Source organism: Hippopotamus amphibius, chromosome 9, assembly GCF_030028045.1.
Source record: "Hippopotamus amphibius kiboko isolate mHipAmp2 chromosome 9, mHipAmp2.hap2, whole genome shotgun sequence".
NCBI lineage: Eukaryota > Metazoa > Chordata > Mammalia > Artiodactyla > Hippopotamidae > Hippopotamus > Hippopotamus amphibius.
In genome coordinates, this window is record NC_080194.1 from 75,699,782 (window position 1) to 75,712,221 (window position 12,440).

The 12,440-nt window shown below is 59.7% G+C and overlaps 1 protein-coding gene across 1 annotated transcript in view; it reads left to right on the top strand.

Annotated features, from left to right (window-relative positions):
* IGSF9B (immunoglobulin superfamily member 9B) overlaps positions 1-12,440 on the top strand; it is a 41,033-nt gene that overhangs the window by 22,455 nt on the left and 6,138 nt on the right. The window contains exons 13-18 of the mRNA XM_057695020.1: positions 1,907-2,082; positions 3,063-3,289; positions 4,051-4,135; positions 5,873-6,034; positions 6,293-6,338; positions 6,914-8,563. Of these exons, the coding sequence (XP_057551003.1) occupies positions 1,907-2,082; positions 3,063-3,289; positions 4,051-4,135; positions 5,873-6,034; positions 6,293-6,338; positions 6,914-8,563 (2,346 nt within the window). The remainder of the gene's footprint in view (positions 1-1,906; positions 2,083-3,062; positions 3,290-4,050; positions 4,136-5,872; positions 6,035-6,292; positions 6,339-6,913; positions 8,564-12,440) is intronic.

Here is a 12,440-nt window from a genome sequence, read left to right on the forward strand (position 1 = left end):
GATGGTCCATCACCCTGTGCTGCACATCCCCAGCTGATCTCGTGGCCCCTCCGTGTCCTTGGCTGGCTCCTCCAGGTTCCTCTGTCCTCTGAAGTCTGGAAGAGACTCCTCATCTTCAAGGGCATCATAAGACAGCCCAGCTGCAAGTGTAGGATCTAACTCTTATTCTGGCCCTTCCTCAGTGGTTTCAGAAACCACCGTGAAGTGGCTCTCACCTTCCTGGCCTTGTCTGCCCACGGGCATTTCCTATGACTCTGTGTCTATTGCCTTTGTATCTGATTATACATTAATTCAGCCAGGTGCAGTGATTTGACATCTGTGCCCAAACCTCGGGGTAGAGAGACATCTCAATGATGCATGAATCAGGCTGAGGACAGGAGGTGTGGAAAAGCAGGGGAGAGAGCCCTCAGCTGAGGTCCACCCCTCCCCTCAGGATTTTCTCTTCCCACGCCCCCATCCTGAGCCAAGAGCCGGCCACCTGCATCATAGGTGACATCCTTGAGTGGAGAGGGTGAGCCCTCATCTCCTCCTTTCCAGACCTGTCTCATCTGGGTGCATATCCCCAGCCAGGCTCACCAGGCCTGGGGGTAGGAGGAAGCATACTGGGGGCTCCTGGAGGTTCAGGGAGAGCCCTCCATACACTTCTCAGCAGCAGGGAGGTTGAGAGGGACCTGGCCTGCTTCCCAGACTGATTACCTAGGCGTTCTGAGTTCTGGACGCCAATCAGACCTAGGTGGTGCTCTTGGGGGTGCTCAGAGTTGAAGTGGAGCCCCCTCCCACCGCCATCTGTTCCCCGGCGTAGGCGGGGCACTGCCAGGGGGTTGCATGGCCAGGACAAGGTGTGTGGCCGCCTTCGGGGAGACCCAAAGGCAAGGTCTGGGCGTGGACTGGTTCCCTTGTTGCCTGTAGCTCTGCTTTGCTTTCTCACTCTGCTCACCTGCTGTAGTGCCCGGTGGGAAGGTTGGTTGCAGGGCTGGGAGGTTTCTTTCCTTCCTTTTCTGTGCCTGCCTCCAGCTCTCCCTGTCCTGATGTCTGGCATTGGCTTTCTCTTTGCTGTGCTTTCTGCTGCCTTGGCTCTAATTCCTGAGCTCCAATTCCTGAGCAGAGGTGGCCATGAGCAGTTAGCCTGCAGGGACCTGGCCTCCACGGGGGTCCTCCGGCTGCATGGGGACAGCTCGGCCAGTCCCATGGGACGATGTCTCCTCCCTGTGGTGGCACCAGGCACTGCGCCTGGGCGCCAACTTCATGGGTGGCTGGCAGGGAGTCAGGTGGCCCGCAGAGCAAGGGTCGACCCTCACCCCTGGTTCCCGTGTTCTGTACCTACAGCATGGCCTTCCTTGGTGGCTTCTAACTCAGAAGGCCTTTGGGACCCTGGTCCCTGTCATGGGGAAGTGATGGTCGTTTTTGTCCTGTGCCCGGCTCCTCCTCAGTGACTCCAGCCTGCTTGGACAGAGTGAGCCCACTGGGTCACGCAGGTCCCACTTTGGCTGTCCCCAGGTGGCCAGGCAGCTGGACAGCCTAGGGCACCTGGCCTCCCCCTGGTCCTGCTGGTGCTCATCCCCACTTTCCCACTTGCCTGCTTCCCAGGGTCCTCAACTCCCAGGGCAGTACCACTCTTAGGGCTCTGACCAGGGTGGAAGTCTCCCAGAATGCAACTGGTAATTTGACCAGTATCTCGAGCATCAGTAATGCCAAGGGTTCTTTTTCATGGAAGAGGCACCAGCAGTAGCTGGGGACCTGGCCTCATGGGGACTGGCACAGCCACAGCTGGGTGGTCACGATCTGTTCCTGACCTTGAACCTGGGAGGCCGGGGTAGTCCCCCACCTTCAGCACCTGCAAGCCCTCTCGTATCTCCAGTGTAACCCACCCCGCCCCCTTGTCCCCAATCCTCTCTCTCTCGGGCAGGATGAAGCGGGCACAGTTTGGGCCCCATGACTGGCTGTCCTTGCCCGTGCCTCCAGGACCCAGCTGGCTGCTGGTGGACGCCCTGGAGCCTGAGACAGCATACCAGTTCAGTGTCCTGGCCCAGAACAAGCTGGGCACCAGCGCCTTCAGTGAGGTGGTCACTGTGAACACTTTAGGTGAGGCCAGGCTGGGATGCTCCTGCAGGAGCTGGGATGGAGAGCAGACATTTCCTGCCCAGTGTATGCAGGCACCTTACTAAGTGCCATATACGACTGACACTGACCTCCCAGTAAGGGTCTGTCCTACTGTTCCATGGGGTTTGTGTTGACCAGAGTGCCTCGTGCCCCATCCGAGCACTGTGGGCTGGGCTGACGTGTCCTTAGATGGACAGAAGAGCTTCAGTTTCATCCCTCCTTGTTGGCCATGTGTTTGCATCTTCCTGTGGCCTCCCAGGGGGTTGGGGGTCCTTCCTCATCCTTTTGTACTCCCACTGCTTCCTTCCTCTGGCCCCCCGGCCTCATTTGGTGGCAGGCATGGGGCCACCTCTTCCTCCCTGACCCAGCAGCTCACCCTGCCCACCTGGCTGCAGTTGCATTTGTCCCCTCTCTGCAGCCAGAGAGGGCTGCTGTGACCAGGCAACCTCATGCCAGCCTCGCCCCGAGTCATTTCTTGCCATGGCGGGGGGGGGGGGGGGGGGGCGGCAAGGAGGAGGCAGTGGTGACGGAAGGCTCACCTCGCCCCAGACCTCCCTGCACTGGGGCCTGTTTTTCCACCTGGGCCTGAGGGGAACTGATGGAGTGAACAGTGCTAAGGGAAGAGGTTCCTTCTTCCTTGGAAGAGAACAAACATAGTATCTTTTTAAAGACACTGTGTTATTAAAAAGATAATGACGTTTCCTTCTTCCCTGTAGTTCCTGATTTTTTTCCTTTCAACGGACTCAATGCCCTCGTGTATGTTTTTAGAAGTGCTCTTGCCCCCTTCCCTTGGGTCGGAGGGCTCTTCATGGGACACTTATCCCTGAATCGATGCCTGCACACTGGGGATGTGGCCCTCACTGTCTTGAGGTCACCCTGCCCACAGGGACATGCAGGTAGAGGGGGTGCGGTGACCTCGGCACCCCCGCCATCATCCCTCCCTCTCCCATCCCACCCCCCAGCATTCCCTGTCACAACTCCAGAACCCCTGGTGCTGGTTACCCCACCGAGGTGCCTCACAGCCAACCGGACCCAGCAGGGCGTGCTCCTGTCCTGGCTCCCACCTGCCAACCACAGCTTCCCCATCGACCGCTACGTCCTGGAGTTCCGCGTCGGAGAGCGCTGGGAGACACTGGATGACGCCATCCCCGGCACTGACGGGGACTTCTTTGCCAGGGACCTGTCCCAGGTGAGGCATCTACACGCTTCCCTGCCTCTCGTTTCAATTCCGGAAGTGACATGACTCTTTCTAGAAGCACTGGAAGCTTTGCGTGACCCAGCTCAGGTGTGTGGGGGCCAGCTGCGTACCATCCCACACCTGCACTCCTGTGCTCCCAGGTCTGCTACCAGGGCTTGGGATCCTCAGATCATGGCAGCTGAGGTCCACAGGCTCAGGATCTGCCCTGCGGCAGCGGGGAGTGCTGTTGCCTTGAGGGGTATCCACGTGCCAACATGAGCCAGGGAGCGCAGGGTGGGCTGGGAGCCCAGCTCCCTGCTGTAGTCTGACGTGGGCAGAGGGCTTCCCAGAAGGGTTGTCTTCTTGCCTAGGGTAGGATTCCTCCTCTAATAATTCCAAGCCGCTGGAAGAGAAGACGGTATTTTTCTTCCAGCTGACTCCCTTTAAACCATGATGTCTCTCCAGCTGGAGGAACAGCAGCTTATTTCTCGGATGCCCACCATCTCACCCCTCTTCCCGTCTCCCTTCCCTGGGTGCTCCAGAGCTGGGACTGGCTCCTGAGAGCCCACGTGGCATCTCTGCCCAATTCTACTTTCAGTGACTTCACGTTTGTAGCTTGAAATCAGCTACGGTGGGAGTATTCATCCCATGGAAATTGGCAGAGACTCCAAGTTGGCAAGTTGGTGGAGGGGTGGTCAGCAGGGCGGGGGATGGGTGGATTGGTGGCTGTCGCAGGTTGCTCGGCTGACAGGGTGTTGTCCCTGGGGCTGTAGGACACGTGGTACGAGTTCCGGGTCCTGGCCGTCATGCAGGATCTGATCAGCGAGCCCAGCAACATCGCCGGTGTCTCCAGCACAGGTACTTGGGGGAGGGGAAGAGGCTGAGCTGGAAACAGAGGGAGAGCGCCAGCTGAATCTGTGTGTCCTAGCCTTTCTTAAGCCCATCTGCGGGGTAGGACTTCTCTACCTAAAGAGCTGTGTTCATGAGCGCTGATGGCCACAGAAAGAAATCCAGCTAATCTTCTCATTAGAGTAGTCAAAAAGAACTTAAGTCCTTTCACTGTAAGATTTCTGTTCCACCAGTGTTATCCTCTTGTGGGGCGGGGGAACGAATTGGAGCAAAGAGACAGAAACAGGTCAGTCATACTTACTGATGCCTCTTGTTAAGACGGCTTCATAATTAGGGTGTTTCATTTGGAAAATTGCTGTTTGGTGTTGTTTTCCTCCACTCCTTCCTCTCCCTAGATTTTTTGAGGCTAAATAAAGCAAACTCCCTAGCATTTTCTCCATTTATCTTTCCTTCTCTTGGCCATGGTCCCATTTCTACACATCTTTCTCCAGCTACATTCCATGACATGTAGCAGGTCCCTCCCCCAGAAGTGGTTCCCTTGGTTTGGGAAGAGGCTTTTGCGTTGTGATTCAGCAGTGGCTCACATCCTTGGGCAGCGCTCGCACAGACCCCCGGGGCCAGTGGGCAAGAGCTGGGCTAAGAAGCTCGTGTTCGGGACTCACAGAGATACCGGGGCAACAGGGAAGGCAGCAGAGTGGGCGGGTGAGAGAGCCCTGGGGGCGTGGGGTGTGACTTCTGTCTTGTGTATGAGGCAAAGTGGGGTATCTGCTGTAGCAGCAGAGCCCAGTGCACTTCTGTCTTGGCTTCCCTCCAGGAAGAGAGCTGCAGCCAAGGCCAGAATAGAGGACTTGAGGGTTTGGGGGTGCCTCTTGTGAACTGTCCTGCATTCAGTGGCTTTATGTCTGGTTCCCAGTAGTCGGGGGAGTCCTGTGGTGAAAGAGGATGGAGCTACCTCAGCGTTCCCTGTCTTTAAGCCTCCCACTTCCAAAGGCTGAGTCCTCATTTTCTACTCAACCAGTCAGTGTGATCCATTGTCATCATCAACACGGCAATACATTTGGATTCTGGCCAAATGTATCAGGATAAGTAGGCTTCCCCTTTGATTAGACTGCAAAGTAGCACTAATGTAACTGTCAGGTGAGGTGTGACACAGTGGACTGGTCCAGTCCTGGTTGTCACCCACGAGCTCTGCGAATCTGGGCACGAAGCAAGGCTCACTTCTGCCTGCAGAACAAGGATGTTGTTTGATGACCCTGTCCATACCAGCAATGACCAGGACATGCAGAAGTTGCCTGCTTGCGCTGTGATGGTTAGAAAGGGGTGCCTGCATTCTGGAATGACAGCCCTGCCACTGCTCCAGAGTTTCACCCTCTGGGTCCTGGACCTATAGAGAGGCTGGTGGGAGTTGAGATGACCATCTGATGCTTAGGCCCCCGCAGCATCACACATCACAGTTCCGTGTAGACTGTGCTGGTAGATGAGGGCACCTGGTAAGGTGCTGGGCCAGCCCAGACCATCACGGAGCTGCATTCCACAGGGAGGAGATGCAGATGGTGTTTCCTCTCCACAAGCCAGGTAGTGATTCCTTGGCTTGGTAAATGCCTTCTTCTCCCTCTTCCCGCCACTTCTTCAGTGTTAGGGTGGAGCCTTAGTGATGGCTGTCTTATGCAGGTGAGGAAGCACCTGGGGCCCTGGGGAGGGAGGGCCCTGTGCTCTTACCTGTGCTCCCCTCTCCCCCCGCCCCAGACATCTTCCCGCAGCCAGACCTGACCGACGAAGGGCTGGCTCGGCCGGTACTGGCTGGAATCGTGGCCACCATCTGCTTCCTGGCCGCAGCCATCCTGTTTAGCACTCTGGCCGCCTGCTTCGTCAACAAGCAGCGCAAGCGGAAGCTCAAGCGCAAGAAAGGTGGGCGTCGCCTTGAAGACAGGGAAACTGGGGCCTCATGGGCAGAACTGCCAATGGGACGTGCTCTGATGGGGGGAGAGTCAGCCGGGACCAGTAGGAGGGTGGAGGCAGGCCGGGTGAGGGCACAGGATCCTAGACCTAGATGTGCTAGACACGAGGGGGCTGCTTCCCTGTGGGGCTTTGCTCTAGGCCCTGCTGAGAGCTGGGGTGGGCTGTGTGGTGTCAGGCCTCAGCAGGCTCCCCTCTTTCTCCCTCCAGACCCTCCACTCTCCATCACGCACTGCAGGAAGAGCCTGGAGTCTCCGTAAGTGGTCTAGCCCCAGGAGGACAGGGCACAGCCATCTGGGGTGGAGGGTGGAGGGCTCACTCTGCCCCATGATAGCATTTCTAAGCTGTTTTCCCTTAATCGATCTGCATGTTAATTTTAAGTTGTCCACACTAATAGAGGGAGCAGTAGTGTAGATGAACCAAAATAGCAGATGAGCTGTTTCTCTTTGGCTTTGGAAAGTATTTCTTTGATTTTTTTCCCCATCCTAACAGATGTATCTCGTTAATAGGCTTTGCTTAAGTTAATATTAAAATAAGCTTGCATTTCTTGTGCAACCTGGGAATGAAGCTGCAGGTGTGACTGGAGAGAGGGGGCAAACAACAGGAGCAGGCAGAATAAACACAGAAATGGGGCGTCCATTTGGAAAATGGACAGTGCACACCCAGACAGTTGAGAGTTGGCCAGAGTATTTCACACCAGAACACGCAACACACCTGCATTCCTCCTCCTCACTGGCATCCTCCCAGGTGCTTATGGTGCTTTGCAGGGAGAACAGAGAGAAGTAGTGTCCTCTGAACCCCTCACAGCTGCTGCTCTCTCCCTGTCCGCAGCCTGTCCTCCGGAAAGGTCAGCCCCGAGAGCATCCGCACTCTCCGTGCCCCGTCCGAGTCCTCCGATGACCAGGGCCAGCCGGCGGCCAAGAGGATGTTGAGCCCCACGCGTGAGAAGGAGCTGTCCTTGTACAAGAAGACCAAGAGGGCCATCAGCAGCAAGAAGTACAGTGTGGCCAAGGCGGAGGCCGAGGCGGAGGCCACCACGCCCATCGAGCTCATCAGCAGGGGCCCCGATGGCCGCTTCGTCATGGATCCCTCCGAGGTGGAGCCCTCTGCCAAAGCCCGGCGCATTGAGGGCTTCCCCTTCGCAGAGGAGACCGACATGTACCCCGAGTTCCGCCAGTCGGATGAGGAGAATGAGGACCCGCTGGTGCCCACGTCCGTGGCTGCCCTCAAGTCCCAGCTGACCCCTCTGTCATCCAGCCAGGAGTCCTACCTGCCACCACCAGCATACAGCCCTCGGTTCCAGCCCCGTGGCCTGGAGGGCCCCGGCAGCCTGGAGGGCCGGCTCCAGGCCACTGGCCAAGCCAGGCCGCCCGCCCCCCGGCCCTTCCACCATGGCCAGTATTATGGGTACCTCAGCAGCAGCAGCCCAGGAGAGGTGGAGCCGCCTCCCTTCTACATGCCGGAGGTGGGCAGCCCTCTGAGCTCTGTCATGTCCTCGCCACCCCTGCACACCGAGGGGCCTTTTGGCCACCCCACCATCCCTGAGGAGAACGGAGAGAATGCTTCCAACAGCACGCTGCCCTTGACTCAGACGCCCACCGGCGGGCGCTCCCCGGAGCCCTGGGGCCGGCCGGAGTTCCCCTTTGGGGGACTGGAGACCCCAGCCATGATGTTCCCTCACCAGCTGCACCCCTGTGATGTGGCCGAGAGTCTGCAGCCCACGGCTGGTCTCCCTCGAGGACTGCCGCCTGCCTCCCTGCAGGTGCCTGCAGCCTACCCGGGCATCCTGTCTTTGGAGGCGCCCAAGGGCTGGGCCGGCAAGTCGCCGGGCAGAGGCCCTGCCCCAGTGCCCACCACCACCAAGTGGCAGGACAGGCCTGTGCAACCTCTGGTGAGCCAAGGGCAGCTGAGACATACTAGCCAAGGCATGGGCATACCCGTGTTGCCTTACCCCGAGCCAGCAGAGCCGGGGGCGCACGGCGGCCCCAGCGCGCTGGGCCTGGACACCCGGTGGTATGAGCCCCAGCCCCGGCCCCGGCCCAGCCCCCGGCAGGCCCGGCGCACCGAGCCCAGTTTACATCAAGTGGTGCTACAGCCCTCCCGGCTCTCGCCTCTGACCCAAAGCCCCCTTGGCTCCCGTACCGGCTCCCCTGAGCTTGCCGCGCGGGCCCGGCCCCGTCCCGGCCTCCTGCAGCAGGCTGAGATGTCGGAGATCACCCTGCAGCCGCCGGCCGCTGTCAGCTTCTCACGCAAGTCCACGCCGTCCACGGGCTCGCCGTCCCAGAGCAGCCGCAGCGGCAGCCCCAGCTACCGGCCCACCATGGGCTTCACCACTCTGGCCACAGGCTACCCCTCCCCTCCGCCAGGCCCTGCAGGGCCTGCGGACAACTTGGATGTGTTTGGACAAACGCCTTCCCCTCGGAGGATGGGGGAGGAGCTGCTCAGACCGGAGCCCCCCCCTCCACCGTTACCTACTTCAGGGTGAGTGTGAGCTGGTCTCTCCTGCCCACCTCCATCTGGTCATCTTCCTCCCCACTCTTCCCCTGCCCCCGCCCCTTCCATCCACCGAATGACAGGGCTTGTCTGGACATGCTGCAGCATCCCTTCGGGAGAGGAGCGCTGGTCTTGGCATCGGCAGGGTGTGGTCACTGGGGTGGGGGTGTGGCTTACCTGCCCAGGTACCCTGCCAGGAGCATGAGGGATCTTCTCCATCCAGCCAGAACTCTCAGGTGGCCCTCCTGGGGCCGGGGGAGAGGACATGGGTGGGGGGAGGGGTATGGTGTGTCCCCATGAGTGGTCACCCAATGCTTCTTGGAGTGAAGAGCCCACCACATCCCGGTGAGCCTGGCTTTGGGTGGTTCCAGGGTTTGCCCAGAGACCTCACGTCCAGCCTCCTTTTCTTCCTTGGCCCCTCCTCCTTGAGAGCAGGACTCTGGGGCCTGACTCACCTGGACCTCCAGGCTCCTGTCCCCAGCCTCCTGTGCTCAGCAGCCCAGTGAGTGCTGTCCCTCCCCACCCGCCCCCAGCCTCCCCAGAGGCTGTGTCCTGGAGGCTGGGAGCAAAATCTCAGGCCTGTGAACCGTGTGCCTGAGCCACACATCCCACCCCAACCTGTGTGCCTCACAGGAAGCTGCAGACATACAGACAGACAGACAAGCCCCTGCGATCAGCCGGCCTGGGGGAGCCCACTGTAAACTGTAGCAGCTGGTGTGCCAGGTACCAGTCAGCCTGGACGCCTGCCTGTGCTCTTTCTCTCTGGTCTTTCTCCCACCCTCCTCTTTCCTCCTCCCCCTGTTTCCTCCCCAAGTCTGTCCTTCTCTGTCTCTCTCTCTCTTCCATCTTCTTTGGGTTGGCCCGACGTGCTGGGAAGAGCCTGCACCGTCCGTAGTCCCCCATCCCTCCTGCCCCACCCCCTCACCTCTCTATGGTTTTGTCCTTTGGTCTCTTCTGGATGTGGCCGCCTGTGCAGGGGAGCAGAGTCCAGAGGAGGCTGGCCTGGTGGTAGGCAGATGGGAGGTGGTCGAGAGGAGGGAGCCTGGTGCCCTTCCCCTGCCCCCTTCACTCCCCCCTCTCTGGTACCTGGAAGCACAAGCCTCACCTCCCACCCCGGCTCAGGTGGGGAGGAGGCTCGGGAGGTGGAGGAGAGCCGTGCGCTGTCTGTGCAGGAGATGCTGGGGGCCGTGCCCTGTCGTCTGTGCTTTGTGCAGCCCTCATCTGCTTCGTCCCATCGTGCCGTCTGGGTCTCTGTCTCTCTCCTTCCTGCCCCTCACCCCATTCTCTGGCCTCGCTTGTCAGTTCTCTGGTCCCCGTGCTCCTCCCCTCCCCTCTGGGTGTGCGTGGGTGGTTCCCCCGCACCCGTGTTGATAACCGCTTTGTTTCTGATTGATCTCAGCTATCTGGGCAGTGTTGTCGAGACAAGCCTCTCTTCAGCTCAATAGGTAAGGGAGCTCCGGCTGGGTGGGCGGGGGGCGGACCAGCGGACGGGCTTCGGCAGGGCCATTGCTTCCTCTACAGGGGAATCCAAACCATAGCCCCTCACCCCTCTGTGGGGCGGCAGCCTCCGCTCCGATTCCCCGTGGCTTCTGGGTTCCCCACATCATGCTGCTGCCACAGCCTGCCGGGCCACGCTCGGGCACTGCCTAGCTGCAGCTTCTGAGCCTCTCCCAGAGCCTCCTGCAGTTTCTGCATTCAGACACCTCGCCATCCTGCTGCCCAGAGCTTCCCACAGAAGCCCTTGGGCCATGCATGCACCTGAGGGGCCTAGAATGCCTACTAGCGCTTTGCATCTCTGCACCTCGGAAACCTGTCTGGGCCATGTGGTGTCTCAGAGCACCCGCCCCTCTCTGCCTGGTTTCCCCAGTAGCAGGCGTAGAGACCCCCTTCCTCCCTAACCTCCCAGACGCAGATCTTCCCCTGGGGTGGCCGCTCCCTCCCTGTCCTCTTTGGATCCTACTGATAATCGGTCTTCCCAGGAGCATGGGGCTGGGCTGTGGCCCTGCTCCTTTCCTCACCAGCCAGGTCTTCCTCAGGACCAGGCCGCCTATCGTCCTGTGAGGGCAGGGGCAGGGAAAGGTCACCACTCCCGAGCCTGCTCTGCAGTCTTTTCTTGGCTGTCACAGGACTGAGGTGCAGACCTCACCTGTGGGCCCACATTGCTTTCAAGGCCCCTGCAGCAGCCACTCCTGACCTCCCTGGACCACAGCTCCGGGAAGGGGTCTTGCAGGAGCTCCCCTGGAGAAGAGGACAGGCCTCAGGGAGAAGGAAGTTGAGTTGGCAAGAGGCTGATCAAACACTGATTTCCTTCCTCTGCTCTCCACATGGGCAACTCCTCTTCCAGGTGGAGGTCACAGGAACTTGACAGCAGAGGGGTTCCAAGTCTCTTCAGGAGGCTTTTGTGGTCACCTGAGGCCCGTTCACTCTCATAGCAGCTAAGAAGATGCTTCTTTTTGCCATGAACGCCATTCCCATGTTTCTGGGAACAAACAGATGCAGGCACCAGGCACTCAGATGGGAGTGGGTGCTTCTGGCTTCCCAGGTTGAAGCCTCTGCATCCCTTCCCCACCTGGAGACGGCGGGGAACTAACTGTCCTAACAGATCCTCAGTCTCCTCTAGTTGTAAGAATGGCCTCTATAAACAGGACGGCCATGCCATCTCTTCATGATCTGCAGCTCCCGGGATTGTGTGAGGCTGGCCGGGTGCCATGCCGCTGCCACGAGCTCTGGGAGACCAGGGACAGCGTAGTTATGAGCGGCCAGCGGGATGACAGTGACAGGACCACCCTCCGCCTTCCTGCTCTCCTTCCTGCCCCTAGTTGAGACCCCTCTGCTGCCCCCCGAGAAGTGATGGCTCCATGGCCAGCTGTCACTCCACTCCTGAAAAGTGCCTGGGCCCTATTCTCGTTTGTGACCCCCTCCCAGGGGCTGAGCGTCCTCTCACTGCTGTGGCAAACCCAGAAACCAGGGGCGCGACGTGGGAGCGCGGTCTCCACCTGGCCCGGCCAGCTCCCCAGCCCTGGGGAGTCAGGCCCTCGCCGTGCTGCCTGCCAAGAGCTCCAGGCGGAGGCTGCTGGGCCCTTGCTGGTGCCAGGCTCCTCCTTGGACGCTGCCCTCATGCTGCCTTTGCATGTGTCCCCACTGGGTCTCGTTGGAGAAGGTGTGACTCGTCTCGTCTACGTGCGTCCTTGCTCTGTTCCCACTTCCTTCGCTCTCCCCTGTTCCTGCTCCTGCACCCGCAGCCCCACTCCTCCTCCTCTTCCCTTTCCTCCTCCTCCCAGCCCCTCTCTCAGAACGGGCAGCGGTGGGTGGTACTGCGTGGACCTTTTCCTTTTGTGAACGGGCTTTCAGTTCCCTGTCTGATACCAGTAGTGGCCTTGTTCTCGCCTCCCCTTTGATCTCCCCTTTCCTGTTCATACTGACCTTGGCCTCCATGAGGCAGGTGGGTTGGGAGTGTGCTGGGGCCTCTTGTACTGGGTGAACTTGGGAAGGAGGCCACACACTTGGCCCACCAGACGGGGGCCGTCTGTGGGTGCAGCTGGTGGGCGCTGATCTCCAGACTCCTGGCTGGCTGTGTTGTGACGCAGGGTGAGTTCACCCAGGTCCTGGCTACACTGTGGATGGGTTTCCTCGGTCTCCACCCCAGTCCTGTAGTCACAGAAGCAGAGTGTGCGCTCAGGAGAAGAAGGAAGTGCTCCTTCATCACTGCTCTGCCTGTCGCTGGGAATGGCGGCTGCTGGGGGTAACGGTCAGCTCTTGGGGCAGGAGGGCAGGAAAAGTCCGGAGGATTTCGACTGTCCTGGCCTGTGGTTTGCCATTTTGAACCTGGCTGTGTCTCTCCTCCGCTGCTCTGGGTGAGCGTAGA